Consider the following 20,239-nt stretch of genomic DNA (forward strand, 5'->3'; position numbering starts at 1 on the left):
GATCTTTTTGAGCACGACTTATTGTTAAATTTTGTTAAATTACGATATTTACATTTCAAATTTCTTGTTTGAACAAGCATGAATTAAATAAACAAGTAAGCGAACAGAGTACCTTTTGTTACATTTTATTAAATTACGACATTTACATTTCAAATTTCTTGTTTGAACAAGCATGAATTAAATAAACAAGTAAGCGAACACTGTTGTAAGATACATAATAATAATACATTTAGTAATCAAATGTACAGCAACATTCCCCTTTATTTCCTTATTCATGTATTTTTCCCTTCCCAAAACCTACCCTTTCAGCCCTACACCCAAATAGCCATGACCAATCATAATCATCCCTCTGTCTGTCCCACTACTTTCTTCTATCCTATTATTTATATTTTCTGCTGAATCCTTGTCTCTTGAGGGCCTGTTTGACTGCTGTTCTCTCTACATCATATGACAATCACTGTCTTCTTTCCTCCTGGTAATCTCAACATTCCCCTCCTGCTCTGTGGCGAAGTGACTCACAACAGAACAGAGCTGTGGACAGTTGACTGAAAACAATTATCCTTTCTCACCCCTTTCGCTACCATCTGTTCCTCCCTATGCAAGCCACTTTCTATCAAATTCCACTGTCTAGGTTCTGCGTCTGGCCCTAGAAAGCGTCTGGCCCTGTACTTTTCCTCTGTCGCCTCTGTCTCCCAGGTCCCACGTACAGAACTACCCTACGCATTGACCTCTTCTCCTAACCACACCCAAACCATCTTTGTCCAGACTTCTTTTCTATTCCTAACCTACCTCATCAACTCATCACTATCGACTGTCTTTATTCCCTCTGATTTGAACCCCCCCCACCCAAATGAATGTGATCCCTCTAATGTAAAATCAAAACAAATCTAGAAAATAAAAACCTGCCTTTACAAAAACCTTGAGCGTGTTATACCTGACCAACTTTCTAGTTACCTCTCTCAGAACTTTCTAGTTACGTCTCTCAGAACTTTCTAGTTACCTCTCTCAGAACTTTCTAGTTACCTCTCTCAGAACTTTCTAGTTACCTCTCTCAGAACTTTCTAGTTACCTCTCTCTACTTCCCCGACCATAACCAGTCAGGACTTTGAGATGGGTTACTCTTCAACCGACTCCACTCTCCTCTGTGCCAAAGAGGCTCTATGTACTGTCCAAGCTGACTTTCACCTCTATTCTCATAGATCTATAGTACGTATGTGTGTTTAAAACTGTGACTCATCATCAGATCATGCTCTGGCTGCTCTTCCTTGGTGATGTGAAGATGTGGCCCTCCAGGCCTTGGTACTGTGCCCTCTCCTCTTCTATCAATACATCAATTAACTTTGTCATATCCTCAACATGTCTCCTATCATCATTCTTTGCGGATGCCAAAACCACTCCATCACTGTAGTTGTTAACTCCATGGTGACCCCCTCATAGACAGCAAACAAGTCTTGACATGAACCTGCACAACACACTGTCATTCTTGAACGTCAAAACACAGATTCGCTACTCATCCACCGCAGACGTTACCTCACACCGGAAGCAGCTAATATTGTAATTCTGGAACTTGTCATCTTCCATCTGGGCTAATAGAACTCTCCTTTGGCTGGGCTCCCAGCCTGTGCCATCATAGCACTTCGTTTTGTCCCCTCTGTTATTTGGGAAGGCAGCTGATGCCCAGCCCAGTTAAAGGACAGCAGAGTTCCTGTCCATCTTCCAAAACATTATGAAGCCCTCCTTCTTTAAAGAATATCTAAAATTACACACATCCCTCTCCCACCTAAGGAAAAATTAAAGCAGCAAACATTTGCCTTATGTAAACTAACACTGATTTGTTTTTGCATCAACTTTGCTGATACTGTAGCTATTTTATTGAATAAAAATGTACCCGGTTTTGTTGTTGTTCCACTTAGCTCTCTTTAGATCAATGCACAACAAGTCAGTCTGGTTAAGTGTCTGCTAAGTGACTTAAATGTAAATGAAAATATACAAATAGATTATAGGACTGTCTAAAGGGAATACACAGGAAAAAAGAATAGAAATGAAATGGAAATGCAGATGTTACAGTAAAGTGGAATCTTCCCAGGTGTCTCAAAAATGTCACATAATAAATGCTTTTTATGTTTTACATCCTTTAAAGGATTAGGTTTTTATCTGTCTGTCTGCTCAGATTGCAATGTTTGTTGTAAAATGAGATTTGGAATGATTCTCAGACAGTATCACAAGACTTTAACAAGTGGGGACCGTATTTCAATGTGTAAACAGCAGTTTGGAGCTAATGTTCATCATGACCCTCCTCTCTCATGTCTTTTTGTTTTTTCAGGGCTGTTCCTGGTACTGCCCCTCCGTGGCAGTGAAGAAGTCCTCAAGAACACTCCTCAGGAACTCAAAGGTTGGCCGGTTCTCTGGGGACTCATTCCAGCACAGGTTCATGATGTTGTACAAATCCTCAGGGCAGTCCTCAGGTCGGGGCATCCTGTAACCTCGCTCCAGGTTTTGAATCACCTCTGGGTTAGTCATGCCTTACAGTGGGAGGAGATATGACATGTGGATTCAGTCTGGCTGGCGCCATGGTCAAAGAGTGGTGTTTTGACTGACAACATTTTGTGGAGAATATGTGATTTGTTTTTGTGTAACTGTAGGCGGTTGCTACTGCCATGTGGTAAATTGTGTGGAGTGTCAACAGACTTATACCTGGGTACGGGATGCGGCCATACGTCACAATCTCTGTTAAGAGGATCCCAAAAGACCACACATCTGACTTGATGGAAAAGGTTCCATAGTTTATAGCTTCAGGTGCTGTCCATTTAATGGGGAATTTTGCACCTGAAAAGGAGAAATGTAATGGATTTAAAGCTTGGTTCATGATCATTTCAAAAGCGCTTTCTAGATGAACACTAGGTGGCACTGCGGTACAGAGAGAGTGCCTAACAGACAGAACATTCAAGTGTACAGAAAAGTTATTCTACCCTCTCTGGCTGTGTATTCGTTGTCCTCGATAAGTCTTGCGAGTCCAAAGTCAGCGATCTTACAGATGAGCTCATCAGACACAAGGATGTTTGCCGCTCGCAGGTCTCGATGTATGTAGTTCTTTTCTTCTATGTAGGCCATTCCGTCAGCCACCTACAGAAGGCAGTACACCATACAGTTAACGAGACACACGCTGAGCGTGTGTGTGTGTGTGTGTGTGTGTGTGTTGGAGGCTGACAGGGCAGAGGGTGATGACTGTGAAAGGGAGGTACCCACTTCCCCAGGTCAAATCCCAGCCCCTCACGTCTGTGCTCCGCTCATTTCTCAGCGGTGGGTTATGATCCCTTGGCAGCCAAATAGGCCTGCTAGGAAGTCTCTCTGTCACACTCTATTTTTAAATTCTCCTGATCGTAAAGAGCAAATGAAAGAACCAAAATACCAGAGGTCTGTTTGATGTTACAAACGCTGCTCTATTAACTATAGTGTTTTGTGCACACTCACAAAAAACACACACACACACACAGGGACACATTCTGAACATAAAAGGAGGTGATGGGTTTTTATATATATTTTGACAGTGAATAATGTGGTATTTTTGAAAAACGTTTGTATTTAGAGCATACCCAACAGGCACACTACATCTTTCTGATGTAATTCTAATGTCTTGTTGTGGTCATGACATCAGAATGACATCAGAAAGACATTGCGTGCCCATTGGGATAGTACGCTATCATATTATTTTATTTATTTACTGGGACTGTAGTCTTATTATAATTATTGTTTTATGTTAAACAATTATTATGACCAGTTTCTGGTCATAATAAAAACCATATAATTCATTGCATGAGAGAGATTAGTATGATTCTAAAACATATGGTTGTAAGAGTATTTTCTGTGCCAGCTTTCTGTGGGTTTTATGAAAACACACTCCAGGCCCTTCTCATAGGTTCTCAGTGTGTGTTTTCGGAAGATTGGTGCATATTTCAGATGAAAGAATCTCACAGATAGGCGTCATGGGGTCTGAGGCCCTTGGCAGAAAGCCAAGATGTATGTGTGTTGTATGAATTTCAGCTCATCATGCACTCCTCTGGAACCAGAGCTGTCTCTGTTTTTACTGAACTATTTTCACAGAACTATGTCTAGGGGTCATGTTGTGTTCCATTGTCTATCACATCACACGAAAACAATATATAACACAGCATTTTCATTTTGAAGAAGCAACCAATGCCCTAACTATATTTTGCACGTCTACATTTGAGTAATTTAGCAGACACTAGAGTGACAGAGAGCATATCTTTTCGGTTACTGTCGAACAACCACACAATCACACAAACGTGGTTGATTACTACAGAGATGGTAAGTACATCTTAGTCAATTTAGACCGACCATTAAGTTCAGCTCTAAACTGGAAACAATAAGTTGAAACACTTGTCATTTTTTATGTGAGTCATTTCAAATGTAAATCAAATTATGTGACTGTTAGGACCAATTAAAGCCTAGTCCTGGACTGAAAAATCAAGCTAAATGTAATGGTTAGCTAGATTTTTTTGTCATTAACTAGTCTTAGTCTGTGTCCGCAAAACACTCTCTTAGGGTTCTTTATCAATACAGACTTAGTATAGTGCTGAATACCATCAGTGTTCAAGCCATGGCTCAAGAATGTTGTCTTTTCCCCATAATAATCTGACATACATAGAGTATGCTCTTCTCTACCATGGGAAGTTTTGAGAGTATGCTGAGATTAGCTATTTGACATTTCATGTAGCTCAATTCCATGTATTGATAGCCAAATAATGTAACCATGAAATGACATTGGTGTATTCCAATTAGATTAGATGTTGTTGAAATCAAATGTTCTCCCTCCTTTCGCTTCGTTGGCCCCATCTTTGGCTGTAAACTACTCCAAATTAGGTTATTTTCAGAACTAGATGCTCGAATTGCAATACAACTGCTTTCTGGGTCTTATGAGATTTGGTACATGTGTGATTTGGAGTACAGTTTGTGAAATTTGCAATGTATCTCTCAGGTAACACATCTTTGGGTTACACATTGCACTGTGACAGGGGTGAGTCCCTTAGTGGTGACACGGACAGATTTGTGTTTAGGTACCCAGAACTATGGGGTAATTGTTAGTAAACTTCTCAAACAGGGCATGCATTGTAGCAGTGAGATTAGTGTAATTCCTATAATAGCAAGAGCTGTTTCTTGTCGACAAGGATCAAAATGGAGGTGAATGACAGAAAGAACATTTGGGAGACAGACGATACGAAATCCTTGATACTTGAAGGTTCCATTTGTGCAAAGCATCTTGCAGAAATATTTTGCCTCAGTTTTCTTATTCCCAATCTTAGAAAAACAACAAAAAAAACGATTTCATAAATATTTTAAAATGTATTAGCTTTTTATAACAAAATTAAGTCAACAACTTCAGGGACGTTGCAATCAGATAGTGGAGGCAGCAAGGCAACACTGAGATACTGAATAGAGAATGAACTGTGCTGCCTTCCTATTAGTGGACCTTTTTTCCTACTGTTGAAAAAAACTTCATCTGTTTGAAAATAACCACCCAAAAAGCTGTTTTATAGGCTACTCTAAATGTAGCTCCTCCGGTACACATTTGAATAAATTCTTTCTTATTTTCAACCGCTTTGAGATTGTTTTAGTGACAAAAAGCACTGTACGTGCTAAATTAATTTATAATAATTTATAATTATTCATTGTATACTTTTCATCACAAAAGAGGACAAGAGCCTGTGATATGAATCATCAATGCCTCGGGAACAGTAGGTCCTACCTTCCATTTTTTTCGTTATTCAATTTTGTTCAGAAAATTTACATCAGAGCTGTGAATCTGGTAGTTTATTAGAAAACTTTGAAAATACAATATAGCCACTCTTTTGCAACGCTAGGAAAGAGAACCTTTATGGAACTAACCTGATTAGTGAGCGTGAGCTATTGAGATTGAAAGAGAATGGGACTTGCCTGAGAGGCCATATCAATGAGGGTGTGGATAGGTATGTTGGACCCCTCAGTGGTCTTAAGAAAATCCACCAGAGCACCTGAAAACAAACAGTGCGATCAAGTTATCATGATGATAGATACATTTGCATTTTATTACAAGGTTCAAGTCCCTGCCTCACAGTTAATGGCATCATTATGAGACTAGGGTTCCAATCCTGCTCGCTGATTTTCCCAGGGGTTCCACGGAGGGCAGTGCAACTGACCAGAACCGCCCAGTTTTGGGGGATTAGTAAGCAAATATGGTGGCCTTGCCTTGTTGCTCTTTAGCAACTCCTTGTTTTGGCTCGATCGCATGTGAGCCTAATCCGCGTGGAAGGCGAGTGCTTTCCTCCTGGCATATATGGATTTCGGGGTAAACTTCCTGGTTGAGTGAGCAGCGTGATAAGAATCTGAATGGCATCAGAAGTGCCTCTGAAAATGCATGCCTTGACATTGACTCTCCCGAATCCACTGGGAGTTGCTGCAATGAAGTAGGGCCTTTATCACAAATTGGATATCATGGATATCAGAAGTAATAATCACTGAACCAATGGAATAGGGGATATAATTACAGAAACAGATGAATAGGGAATATAATTACTGCAGCAATGGAATAGGGGTAGCAATCCTCACTTTCAATATCAGGCCAGCTGGATGACACAGGCACCATAGTGACAAAACCAGTAGTAAAACAAATTTGTCAGAGCCAGTTCTCTTTCCAGTTTGTATTTACAGAAAGCAGACTTAGTATGGATACATTGTGGAATAGGTTAACTATTTTTTCCCAGCAAATATATTAGGATGCTTCTCCAAAATCATAAGTCTGCATTAAGGAAGTTCACTTTAAAATACCAGTTGAATAGAGGCCATGCATCACACTGACTGATGGTAAACGCACTTCCTAAGTGTTATTAAATGGGTATTTTTTTGTGATTTAATTCCCCAGGAATTCTAAAATGGGAGAACAGTTTGATGTAAAACTCAGAATAGTGGTTTAAAATAAGAAAATAACTCTTCTAGGAAGTGCGTTTACCATCAGTCAATGTGATACATGGCCTCTATTCAACTGGTCGTGGCTCCTCCGTCTCTACATTGTGTTTGATTATAACTCAGAACAATACCAAATGATCTCAGCCAGCTAAGGCTAGCGGCAGGAAATGCCTTAAGAAAATACAGTTTAAAGGAAGAGCAACTGACTGCTGTGCTTTAGTCAAGAAGGACTCCTTTGATGTCTGTGTGCTGAAGTAACGGTAAGCCAAGATCGTAGGGAAGCCACACCTGCTACTTTCCAGTCGTATTGTCTTAGGTGATAAAAATGAGGTACAAATTGAGAGGGGAACATCAAGCCTTCTTTTTTAGTGACAACAGAGGCAACACTTGTATTTGTGCACACGTGGATTACAAAACAAAGAAATGGCTGATGTTCAGCCACTGTCGAAGTTCTACAAGCCTCTCATAAAGAACAACACAAAGGCCCTCCATTCACGGCGCTCTGTGCACTTACATACTGAAGCTATTGTTGCTCCACACACAGTGTCTTTCGATGTGCTTTCATATTGTTTCCCCCGTTTAAGGTCTCCAAAAAGGCAACAACAACCAACCTTTGTGAGCAATGTGAATAGATATGGGATCTCATTCACACATATGCAGGTAACAGAAGCTGTGCCCCAGGCTAGTTAGGAGGACTTATTGTTATCAGAATATGTTGCCATTCTAAGTTATGTTAAGTTCAGACAGTCTGTGTGAAGTGACTTGCACATTGTAACCATGGAAACAATTTATTGGTCTGGCTTTGCTATGCTACCCTTTTACTGGCAGGCTCTGTGTGAAGAGAGAAAGAGAGTAATCACTGGACAGCGGCTGGGAGGTGTCATCTGACCGGGGGACTGCTGGGGCATGAGGCGGGGCTGTGTTTGCTGACACTGGAATGGAGCCATACGCCCATGGGGGTCAACACACATCCAACCACCGAACAATGAGACAGTGAATCACAACTCTTCAATTTGACATCTTTCTTTTTTCCAGTCTGAACGGACTTCCCTTAGGTGTGTTGACATCAGAGGCCCAGGTCAACAGGAAAAAGAGAATTCATGGCTGCGGATTTGTTTTCTTTTAGCTAAGGAGAGTGGGACAGGGTCACCGAAATAGGTTGAAAATAGATTCTTATAAGGTTGTCTGCTCTTTTGGAAGGACATGTAAAAACAGGGTTCTGCTTGCTCTGGTGTCTTGATGGTTTACTTCTTCCAGAGAGAGAGATTTTCAGTGAACAACAGAAGCTTTATCTAGAGATATTCATCCTGATACTAAACACAAAACATGACAACCCTATCATGGTTCTTTAATCAAATGCTGTTTGTATAATTTAAGCGAGTCAGTGCACTGGATTATGCCAGTGAAAAGATAATTTGTCATGAAACCCCTAACCTGGTAAATTCCCCTACAAACTTCTTTGTTCTCCTGTTCTTCTCACTTGTTAGCATGGAGCAGACCAAAAACAGATTAACGTGTTTCATCATGAAAGCTGATGATGATATCCTGGCAGAAAAACACTCGCTGCTCCAGGTGTTCGTCTCAAATTTCCCCTGATGACTCTGTTTTAGCTGTTCACTCATACGGGACAGACACCGATGCAGTGACATAGTCATAAGCTCGCTGAGCATCTCCCGGTGAATAGTGTAGAACAGAACTGAATAGAAGAGGATCAGGGTAACTGATCTGTAGCACAGAGAGTCGTCCTCACCCTGACCATTAACTCATAACCACGTCATTCCTAGACAGTGACACCCACCATTCTCCATGTACTCTGTGATGATGTAGATGGGTTCCTGGGTTACCACGGCAAACAGGCGTACCAGACGTGGGTGCTGCAGCTCCTTCATCAGATTTGCCTCGGCCAGGAAGGCAGCCATGGACATGGTGCCAGTCTTCAGGTTCTTAATGGCCACCCTTCTATGGTTGTTGTACAGACCTGCAACACAGAGGGAAGTGCAACGCTAAGGACTGCATACGTTGTGTGTGACAAACCTGAGGACATGCAAGTTATAATACAGCGTTGTAATGGAGTGAATTCACTTTATTTCCTACAACTTAAGTTATTTCTGTAAGAAGGCTTAATGTTAGACTCTTCAGTCTGACATGAATTAACACACGTTTCTGTCAGACAACAATTTCTGTCTTTACAACAGTCCCCCAATGATGTTTGTCTAATCAGTCGCTGCTTTTTGGGTGAATGCGTTGCCAAATGCGTTGCCAAGATGAAATGGACAAAGTGGTGATTCTACGCAAAGATTTGCAACAGAGACCTTTCTACATCCACTGGAAACAAGTGTAATTAATCGATAGATATTTACAACATTAAAACACTGGAGTTACTTGTGTGTTTCATTGAAGGGTCACAATAGGCGGCAATAGCAAATATTTTAATATATACATGAGAAGTGCTTGAGAGAGCCTCAACAACAGCATCCTGTTTGTGGCTAGCTCTTCAGCTGAGGACATTAGCTGGCTCTTGCCTAATGCAGCTAATGCCTGACAATCTTAAGAGGCCCTACCAGCTCAAACAAGCCCTACAGTCATCGCAGTATTTTGTAAATCACACACAATGAGCAACTAAAGCCCGATGTAAAGCCCGAACCAAAGCCCTTCTGGCAAACACTGCGACACTGCGGGTTGTTTCTTATCCAGGGCCTTATCTGTCAACCAGCACAAACATTTGCAATATGAAAATGGCAACCACTGAGGATGTATCTGCACTGTGTTGACATGGAGGGTGTAATTTCCTTGACCCTCTGTTCACGCTCACCTATCCCGACCAAAACAGTCACAACACATAACCAACACATTCCAGACCTCTTCTCACACACTCTAAGGCACTCTTCCTTCCTTCCTTTTCTCACACCCATGCCCACACGCCCACAGCACACAGGCATACTACACTTGCATGCGCCGACACAGACACAAACACACATACAGACTCACCCATCCAGACCTCCCCAAACTGCCCAGCCCCGAGCCTGCGCTCCATTTTCAGGGTCTCTCTGGGAATCTCCCAGTCGTCCTGCCACCAGGGTTTCTCGGGCACACGGGACTGGCAGGGCTTTACCAGTCTGGTGCCCAATCCATCAGCTTCACCTGGATACACACAATGCAGACAGGGCCATTTTGAGACAGATTTGTACATGCTCAGGTGAACAGTATGTGAACAATGGATGGGATAACAATGGTTTTGACTGCCAACGCTAGGTTGGGTTGATTCATCATGTTCTTAATAGAAGCACAGTCAGACAGGATGTGAGTCATTGCACATACGTGAGTGATGCTGGACAAGTTCTTTCAGAGAGTTGAAGGAAATCTTTGCGTTTATGTAGAAACCACCAGTATCCAAGTTTCGGATTCTGTAGTGCTTGACTGTGTCTCCAGTCTCGGGATCCAGGTCCCTGACAGACAGGGAGAACGAGCCCTTGGAGGTCTCACTCTCTCTGATCAGGAAGGAGCCCTGTGAGTTGCCCGGAGCCAGCAAAAGCCTCATGGCATCGGTTCTGGAGAGGTTCTTGAAAAACCACCTGAAGCACACACCACAAAATTGACACAGAGCTTCAAACACAACCACATCCCTTGAGGGGTGTTGAGTTTGGAGAGACGGCATTGTGGTTCAGTCAGGTGGGGCTGGATTATGTAAAAAAATATATATGTGTGCATCCTGCATGAGTTCAAATGAAAATACATACAGTTACTGCAGTTTGAACAGAACTGACTTACGTTTCCCTCTCCATGGAGTTCATGGAGGCGACAAAGTTGTGTGGGATATAGCCCTTCTTGCCTGTGATGAGTGACTCTGCCATGTACCACTCTGGGTCATCCCTGGATACCACACACAAAACCAACCGTTACATTAAGCACTGCTCTTCCAAGCACTGGCTATGTCATTTGCCGTCAAACAACTACGTTCATTTGCACAACTACCTGAATATAACACATTCTCCAAAGGTTAAATCACCTACCACATTGTCGTAGTCATTTAATACACATTTTTAAAATTGAACATGGTAACAGCTAAAATGTTTATAAGATTATAATATTTTCTGATGTGCTCATACAAATTGACCCAAATTTTTTTTTTTCAACTGCAATTGTTTCGACCCTGTAAAATGTTCAAAATGTATGTTGAAATATTGCTGTTGCTGGGAAAACGGGGTGATTTCTAAGTCTGATGTTCATGCTAACCCCTTTCAGGCTAATGCTTCCACTTCATCGATTAATATGTAGAAACAAAACAGGCTATACAAATCTTACGAATCGTTGTATTGTATGTACACTTCCAAGTAGTCTCTCAGACCTATGCTCACAGGAACGGGACGCTCCTCTGTGGTTCAAGTCAAATGACAACTAATTTTACCTTGAACATATCTCTACCATTACGGTTATCATGCTTTAAGAAGGTACACATATCCCTGTGGTGAAATAATAAAAAATATTAGAAAATATGATAATCAAAGTAAATAAAGATAAAAATGCTCTGAACTAAAATCAACATTTCCTTCATACATTTTTAAGTGATGATAATTATTTTTATTGAATGGTTCGCCATAGCCCCTACTCAACTTTTGGAGGCACTTGAACCAGAAATGTTGTTGATACGTGGGAAAAAGTGTTTGATTTCCCGACCATAAATTCAGATTAATGGGGCAGAGCGTGAGAGTCCTATTTTCTTGTGAATGAAGCCAAATGCACCGATTGATCTTAGAAGGATTGTCGAGGACACCATCCAATGCTACAGGGCCCGGGGCAGGGGTCCAGTATAAAGCTTCATCTGAGACAGCACTTTTACATTATAACCTGATAGGTTGAGCCAACATATCTATTAAGTAAACAAGTCATAGCCTGCTGTGTGGTAAAACAATAATCCTCTTTTACTAAGCTTCTGCTAAGCAAGCGGGTTGAATTGTTATAAGATGGTCATGCCATGGATCATTTATTCATTTTATTATTAGTTTTAGGAATACTCATAATAACAACATAAAATACAAATATATTAATAGGTAAAAAATAGGCCTATACTGCTATGGACAATAGAAATGCATTCAGATATCAAATAAAGGAAAAAAAAAGATTAATTTAAACTTTAGGAAGTTTGTTTTAAAGTGCTTTTCCAATATCTGAGAGAATATTTTACACTCGTGTAATTTCTTTTTACATGCAGTAATTTACCCCATGGAGAATATTCACCCCAAATAATCTATATCCCTTCCCCACATACACACACAATCCTCAACTCGACAAATCTTGCACCTTAAAGATATTATTTGTAATTTATTCATGCTTAGTCTACTGTTTTTATGCTCAGTTCACGGTTCTTATTTGTTTATTTGCCTTATTTCATCTGTATAAATTGTTCACCAAGGGGCCAGAACAAATTCCTTGCTTTATGTGAAATTTACTTGGCAATAAAACTCTTTCCGATTCTGATTCACGTTTGTGTTTCCTTAATTTTTTGTCTAAATTCCAAAGACATTACTGATATATGGATAAGTGAAAAGGCATTTCATACTGGCTACCAACCAAGCCACATCAGAAACTAAATTGATCTAATAGGCCTATATCTTGATCGGTTATTCTTTATAGAAAAGGGAGTATATAGTGAATTATTATATTGTATTCTATGGGCTATATTGTCATATGAATTGCCTGGAAGTTATGGTAATCCACTGGGCCTCTAACTGTAACGTACTGTTAGCGTACATGTTAGGTTAATCTAGTGGGACTTTACTGTAACGAACAGTTATCCTACATGTCATGTTAATCTAGTGGGGCTTTACGGTAACGAACAGTTATCCTACATGTTAGGTTAATCTAGTAGGGCTTTACTGTTACAAACAGTTATCCTACATGTCATGTTAATCTAGTGGGGCTTTACGGTAACGAACAGTTATCCTACATGTTAGGTTAATCTAGTAGGGCTTTACTGTTACAAACAGTTATCCTACATGTTAGGTTAATCTAGTGGCGCTTTATGGGAACAAACAGTTATCCTACATGTTAGGTTAATCTATTGGGGCTTTACTGTAACGAACAGTTATCCTAGATGTTAGGTTCTGTGATAAGTGCATATTGGGCTCCTAATTGGTGGCGTTAGTAGTGAATATGGAGTGCTGCTCAACATAGGACACACTTAGAGCCTAACCCCAATTCCCTTGTTTGTGCTCATGTAACCTACAGTCATTAAAATATTTCCCATAAAGGGACAATACTGCTGTTATGGTCCATGAATAAAGTCATTACAAGTTGGCATATGTGAAGATTTTGTGTCCTTATCTTAACATGACACTTAAATCAATTATTACGCCTGGTATTTGCCTCTCTAAGCTACGACACTGTGAGCTATGCAAGTTGTTAGCTTAGCTAAGCAGCAAGTTCCAGTAAATTTGGGGGGCTGATTGACAAGGACTAAACCCTAGGTCTTTTCCAGTGTGTTAAATAGAGAGTAAAATATTTATTCTGCAAAGGACCACATTCATTTAACTTTTCCCTGGGTATACTATTGTCCACTTGAACAACATATTTAGAAATCAACCAGTTTTCAACAATTGTTTCTGTTACTGAATATTAAATTATCTTTACACACACCCATGACCATCCCCATTCTTACTTATTAATGATCTTGAGCTTGTCCCCCTTTTCAAACCCCAGGTCTTCATTGTGGTTTGGTTCATAGCTGTATATGGCAACAACCAAGTTATCTGTACAACACACAACCAGCACAGGTGAGGAATTCAAGAACAACACAATCAGGTTTCATCCACAATAGGAAGATTCAATTAATTTTGACCATTGACAAGAACCAACCTGGTAGTGGGGAGGTGGGAGGCGTGAAGTTAGAGGGGATGTTCATCAGCTGATCTGTGTACTGATGCCAGGTAAAAAGACAGTAAAAAAAAAAAAGATGATCATCTAAATTTGACTGCAGTATTTCATATAACCCTAATAAGAATTTAGAGAAGTAGTTAATTTAATAAAGCAACAAAAGAAACACATCACGTTTAACTTTCTGTTTACTTTGTGTTGATAAACTAGGCCACAACACAATGTTGGTTATGTGCTATTGTCCTTTATTTCTAATCAACTAGTATATCTCCAGGCATTCAGAGGAAGGAAGTTGAGCAGAACATTTGGTGAATGTTTACAGTCCCAATTAATTGCACACACAAAAGCCAGCTTCCCCTCAAATTATGTAAGTTGCCAATTCCCAAGCTTTGACTAGCGTAACAATCGTTCAGGCAGAACAGAAATTCACGCTTATGACATAGATCAGTCTAGACATAGATACGTAAATGGAGATGTTTCGTGTTTTTGTGTTAGACCATGTAAAAATATTACACGGTTTTCCTTGCATTCCAATCTACCACCACAGCCATGGCTTGATGCTGTGCCTCCGTCGACACACACACACACACAAACACACAAACACACAAACACACAAACACACATACACACTCACCTGGTTATGCGACTGGGTGGCAATCGGGCAGTTGCATTGGTCACACACTTCATCTATGTTCTCTATCCAATCATCATCATAATCTGAACTACAGTTGCATCCCATTTTACCTGTAGTATAGTCAGGGGATTCCAGTTTAATTCACTGCATAATGAGATTTTTGTTTTGACAAAATCAAATTTTATACACATTCATGAGTCACTTGAGTAAAGCTGAATAGTTTTATAATGCATTATAATGGCTTCCACTTGGTTCCGGAGTCGGTGATCTGGATTGCAGTCCCTTGTTTTTTTCAAAGGGAAGACAGTTTAGTTTAAGATCTTTTGGGTCTTAAACTAAAAATCAATGATTGGTTGCCGAGTTGACATAGACATAGTCATTAATAAGCATGTATTTTGTGTTGACACCCTGGAAATATCTGAGGTCCCTAGACCTGGAAAAACAGGACGTCCGGATATTACTAACTCAGCAAGTAAAAAAGAAATAATGTAATAATTGTAAATTGTGTGTCATATATATTTAATTAAATAGTTTTAGTTTAGAGAAACTTCTAGATGTACATTTTTACTCTATTTTACTCTATTTTGGATACAGCTTTTCTGGGGGACGCATGCTTTGGGTGCCGATGGAGCTCTTTAACCCCTCATCAGTACAGTGTGACCCTGTTCACTCCACTCCCATTGGTCAGCTAATGTGATAGATTCAGTGGGTTGGTCAGAGTCATCGCCTGTCCCAAGGGCTCTAATCTGTGAGAAAATCAAACAGGCCGGGAAAAACCTGACCCCAGTAGCAGCAGTCTGCCCCTGCTCTGGGAGGCTCGGGGGCTGGATAGAAGGGATAAGAGGGGTCTTTCTTGGTGACATTAGAATATTTTCCAAACAAAGTCAACGTTTTCCATTGAGTAAATGTCCTACTGGCCTCATCTCTTAATCATAATCAGCTGCTGAGGGACTGTCCTCCTGTCAAGACCCATGGGTTTGATTGGTTTGGCCGATTAGCAGTGCTCTGGCTTCAGTTGATATAGTCCTTATGTTGCGCTGCGTTTGTTAAATCAATTATGTTTTTTAAATCTTTCTCTTTCACCTCAATGCAATGATTTAATGCTGTCTGAAATGCTGTCTGTGTCTGGTGTGATCCACTTTGACGGCCATTATACTGGAGGTTGGAGAAAAGTCACACAGATATGGACATTTGTTTTAAGCAACCTTTTAGTGCTATGATTAACCTCTTTAAGAAATGCATTCAATGTCCAGGTTTTCCTTCCATAAATATATTGATTGATCTGTAAAGCGTCTCTGAGAATAGTAGCCACTGTGTTGTTGTTACTTTCATGTAATCATCCAACTCATATTAGATACTGTATATACCAGAGGACCAAATCATTAGGTCCTTCTTGGTCACAAGATCCCTTTCTGACAATCAAAAAAACCTAAACCATTTTGTGTCAACATGCAATACAAATATAATAATGACATGAATTGCACTTACCAAACCAGTTCATTTTCCCTATATTTTTCAGATGTTTTTACTTAAATTACTAGCGTCTCCATTTGCTTTGTATTGTGTTCGCAAAATGTCTTATTTAATTTAGAACATTAAAACCTTTTCTAAATAATGAACCTAGCCTTCGATAAGTATTCGCAACTCTGCTGGTGAACTTCAAAATATGATTGTAGTTGTTTTACAATCATCTGACCTCAAACTGAGTGTACACCAATTTAGAAAATGATGGATGATATAGCATATCGGGTTCAAGACTTACATGAAAATTGCCCAGTGGTCTCTTCAACAGGGTGTCAGCAGTTCACTGGTTTGGAGCCAGAGCAGCTTTCTCCATGACTAGGTAACTATGCTTCGTCAACCAGGAATCCTGTTAAAACAACAGCAACAATATATATTGCTGCTTTGGGGAGAACGTAAGAAACAATAAAATGTTGTGCGGGGTTTTCAGGCAGGGAGTTTTGGTGTGTGAAGAACTCATCACTCAGTCATGCAGTCCCTTCAGAATGCACAGCCGCACACCACACACATACACGTACATGTACATGCACACGTACACACACACACACACACACACACACACACACACACACACACACACACACACACACACACACACACACCATACACCTCAGTGGAGAGATAGCAGCCCAAAGGGCTTCCTGTCGTTGAAAGGTTGAGGGTTGCTCTGCAGTGTCTCTGACAGGTGCTACCCATGCAGCTGTGTGCCACACCAGGGAACGTTGGGCTCCAGTGTAAATGGGTCAGGACGGTACCACTCCCTCATGGTGTTAATACTTGTGAAAGTCACAACTGGGTAGGATCAGTCTGCAGGAAGTTGAGAGTCCATTTTGATTAAAATGTATGTGGCAATGAGACAGTTGTAATGGGGAAACCAGTGTCATCAGCATTTTATTTTTTTAGCTAAATTAGTCATCGCTTTTCCTTTTGATATTTACAGAAACAAAAGTGCAGCCAAGTTCAATTTAATTTCTGAAGGAACAGAGAATTGTGCTGGATAATAAAAAATAAAAAAAAGTAACTTTCTTTAAGTGTACAGAGGAAATCAACAATAAAAGAAAGAGGTCCCTTTGTGATGGTCACATCCCATTCGCTGTAGTCTGGTATGGGACAGAATTTCCTCCTATAGTCAACGATGTGGTTAATCACAGATTTAGAGGTGAGTTTAACTGGTTAACTCAGAGGGGAGTTTTGTTGGTCATTGTAACAGGGTTTTGATTTTTAAGGTTATTTTCTTGGTGACATGCTCAAATGCCACAACACTATTCAAACATCCACACACCTACGCAAACCCTCAGGGCACCCCCTATAAATTATTATTTACAAACCTTTTTGAATGGTGAGGTTGTGGGCAATAGAGTACCACAACACAACCCTGTTCCACTACAACATGACAGGAAGTGTTAAAGCTGGAGATGCGGCTCCGACTCCAAGCATCTGTCTATCGCCTCTTGTTTCCAGTTACTCTGGCATGGAGCGTTGACAATGCTGCAGACCACATAACTTTGCTGCGGTGGTAGGCTGCAGCACTAGACTAGAGCTTTTACTTACAGGAAGTCAGATGAAACATATACAGGAAGTGCACTGAAACGTGCAAGTGTTGCTGCCACAGTAGTATTGATTCTCATACCAAACTACGCAATGTAACTTATTTTTCCATTAGTTGCCTGACTGTGTTTTAGATATTGTTTTCAGTTTCAATAATTAAAAAAAATCCTATATCTGCATGTAGCCCAAAGATTTGTTTCTAAATATTTCTTATTGAACCATTTGACCTTCCTCTTAGACCGGATGGAAGCTCCGGAGGACAAGCATGTGACACAAATTAAAATGTTACTCTCAAAACTACTATCCCCATATCAATAGGCTACGGCAGACGCAGAGAAGAATCTTTTGCAAAGGTGAAGTTATTCTGTAGCTCAGATCTCTTAACATTCATAATGACCAGGGCTACGATTGAGCACGTTGACCAAAAGTTCCACTTCTCCTACAGATCACTGTTCCTCATTTCTAATGTGGGCTTGAAATCACATCTCTTACGTAGTCTCATTTAGGTAACAATGTAGGTGAAACACTTTTTCCAACCCCTTCGCTTGAGTGCTGTTCTCAAGATGCAGATGTTGCCTGGCTGCTAATAACTGATTGAGCTTATTGGTAGTCTTAAAAGCAAACAATGCCTTGTGCCATGCTTTCTATTTCATGTGCACTTCAAGGTCATGTGCATTTAATAATCATTGGCTACTGTCACGATATCTTGTTTTTTCACCCTGTTTATAAGATAGTGATACGTTTCTAAATTATAGGGTTATATGTTGAGCTTTTCCAAGGAGCATTTATGCAGACATTTATTGTAATACTTTGCAATTATTACAACAATTGCAAGTATTCAGATCCCTTCACTGTTTTCTACATTTTGTTTTCTACTTATTATAAAATTGAGTAAACAGATTTTTTTTCTGTCAGTTTACGCACAATAATGACAAAGCAACAAAAGGTTTTAACAAATGATAGCAAAATGTCTTTTTTTTAAAACAACATACAAATCATGTTTACAGTAAAACATATACTTTGTTGAAGCGGTTCTTTGTTGACCCTCTGGTAGCAATTACAGTTGAGTATTTGTGGATGTGATGCTGTAAGCTTTGCATAGCCGTATTTGGGGAGTTTCTCGTGCTCTATCAGATTGGATGGGGAACGTTACCGTTCAGGCCTTTTCAGGTCTCTCCAGACATGTTCGATTGGGTTCAAGTCTGGGCACTCGCTGGGCCACTCAGGGACATTCACAGACTTGTCCAGAAGCCAGTCCTCCATTGTCTTGGCTGTGTGCTCCTGTTGGAAGGTAAACCTTTGTTACAGTCTGAGGTCCTGATAATATCTGGAGCAGGTTTTCATCAAGGATTGGTCTTCACTTTGCTCTGTTCATCTTTCCCTTGATCCTCCTGACTGGTCTCCTAGTTTCTGCTGCTGAAAAACATCCCCACACCATAGGGATGGTATTGGAAATGGGATATTTAAAACATTTTAATAAACGTGGAACATTATTTCATGCAGGTTTTTGATATGGTTGACTAGGGCACCGTTACTGCACTCAGAGTCACTGAACTCTGCTGCTCTTTCAAAGTATTTGTTGGCTTCTCTGTGGCTTCCTCTTGTTTGAGCTCTATGTTCTTGGAAGTGCCTTTGTGGCATCATTCCTGGTGGGCCCTGTCTGGGATTTCCTTCGGATAGGGCCACAGTGTCACTGGACACCCCTGTCTCAGCCCCGAGGTTTTACGCTGTTATATTATTGTGCCGGAAGAGTAGGGTCAGTTCTCCTTTGTAAATCCAGCGAATGCACTCTCTAAACTTTCCTTGTGTCCTGTTCAGTTTCAACTTGAAGCTCTTGAACATGAGCTCTTTGACCACGCCTCAGGACTACCAGGAGCATACCTCACGACTACCAGGACCACACCTCAGGACTACTAGGACCGCACCTCAGGACTACCAGGACCACACCTCAGGACTACCAGGACCACACCTCAAGACTACCAGGACCACACCTCAGGACTACCAGGACCACACCTCAGGACTACCAGGACCACCCCTCAAGACTACCAGGACCACACCTCAAGACTACCAGGACCACACCTCAGGACTACCAAGACCGCACTTTAGGACTACCAGGATCACACCTCAGGACTACTAGGACCGCACCTCAGGACTACCAGGATCACACCTCAGGACTACCAGGACCACACCTCAAGACTACCAGGACCACACCTCAGGACTACCAGGATCACACTTTGGGACTACCAGGACCACGTAGCTGTCCCTGTCCATAGTCCTCCTGGTTGTGTTGCAGATCAAGTTGCTGCCTGATGATTCCAGCTGCCACTGCTCCCACATGATTGTTCCTAGCCTACCCAGTTGTTGCTTGCTCTTTGGAGTTTCAGGCTGGGTATCTGTAAAAGCACTTTGTGACAACTGCTGATGTAGAGTCTACATCCTGATTATTGATCCAACTGTGCTCACCTGGCGATCCGAACAGTTGGATATTATCTTGTAAACATTTCCTAATCCTGACCAATGATCAATCCTAATCTTGACCAATGATCAATCCTAATCTTGACCATTGATCAATCCTAACCCTGACCATGCCTGACCAATGATCAATCCTAATCCTGACCAAGCCTGACCAATCATCAATCCTAATCCTGACCAATGATCAATCAACAGTGGTGTATTATCCAGACACCAACTTAAAGGATTCAAAGG

The 20,239-nt window shown here is 40.8% G+C and overlaps 1 protein-coding gene across 4 annotated transcripts; it reads right to left on the minus strand.

The window, feature by feature from the left end:
• Positions 1-206: 206 nt before the first annotated feature.
• lck (LCK proto-oncogene, Src family tyrosine kinase) lies at positions 207-17,524 on the minus strand. Of its 4 annotated transcripts, none has more exons than XM_010879224.4 (14): positions 17,314-17,524; positions 16,595-16,792; positions 16,227-16,334; positions 14,465-14,574; positions 13,813-13,873; positions 13,616-13,706; positions 10,729-10,830; positions 10,279-10,532; positions 9,949-10,101; positions 8,759-8,938; positions 5,953-6,029; positions 2,970-3,123; positions 2,695-2,826; positions 207-2,522 (listed from the first exon to the last, which is right to left on the minus strand). In XM_010879224.4, exons 4-14 carry the CDS (start codon positions 14,567-14,569, stop codon positions 2,320-2,322), a joined length of 1,512 nt encoding a protein of 503 aa, XP_010877526.1. In that variant the 5' UTR covers positions 14,570-14,574; positions 16,227-16,334; positions 16,595-16,792; positions 17,314-17,524; the 3' UTR covers positions 207-2,319. The 4 variants fall into 4 exon arrangements, with proteins under 4 accessions (XP_010877526.1, XP_019909567.1, XP_010877525.1 ...); XM_020054008.3 differs by having other exon boundaries at positions 16,588-16,792; XM_010879223.4 differs by lacking the exons at positions 16,595-16,792; positions 17,314-17,524 and having other exon boundaries at positions 16,227-16,527.
• Positions 17,525-20,239: the final 2,715 nt, after the last annotated feature.

This window comes from Esox lucius, chromosome 15 (assembly GCF_011004845.1).
Source record: "Esox lucius isolate fEsoLuc1 chromosome 15, fEsoLuc1.pri, whole genome shotgun sequence".
NCBI lineage: Eukaryota > Metazoa > Chordata > Actinopteri > Esociformes > Esocidae > Esox > Esox lucius.

Coding starts and splice junctions, on each gene's coding strand:
- lck (XM_010879224.4), bottom strand. CDS start 14,569: ATGGGATGCAACTGTAGTTCAGATTATGATGATGATTGGATAGAGAAC. Junction 10,102..10,278: donor ACTTGTCCAGCATCACTCAC/GTATGTGCAATG, acceptor GTGTGTATCCAG/GTGAAGCTGATGGATTGGGC. Junction 3,124..5,952: donor TCATTGATATGGCCTCTCAG/GCAAGTCCCATT, acceptor TGCCTTCTGTAG/GTGGCTGACGGAATGGCCTA.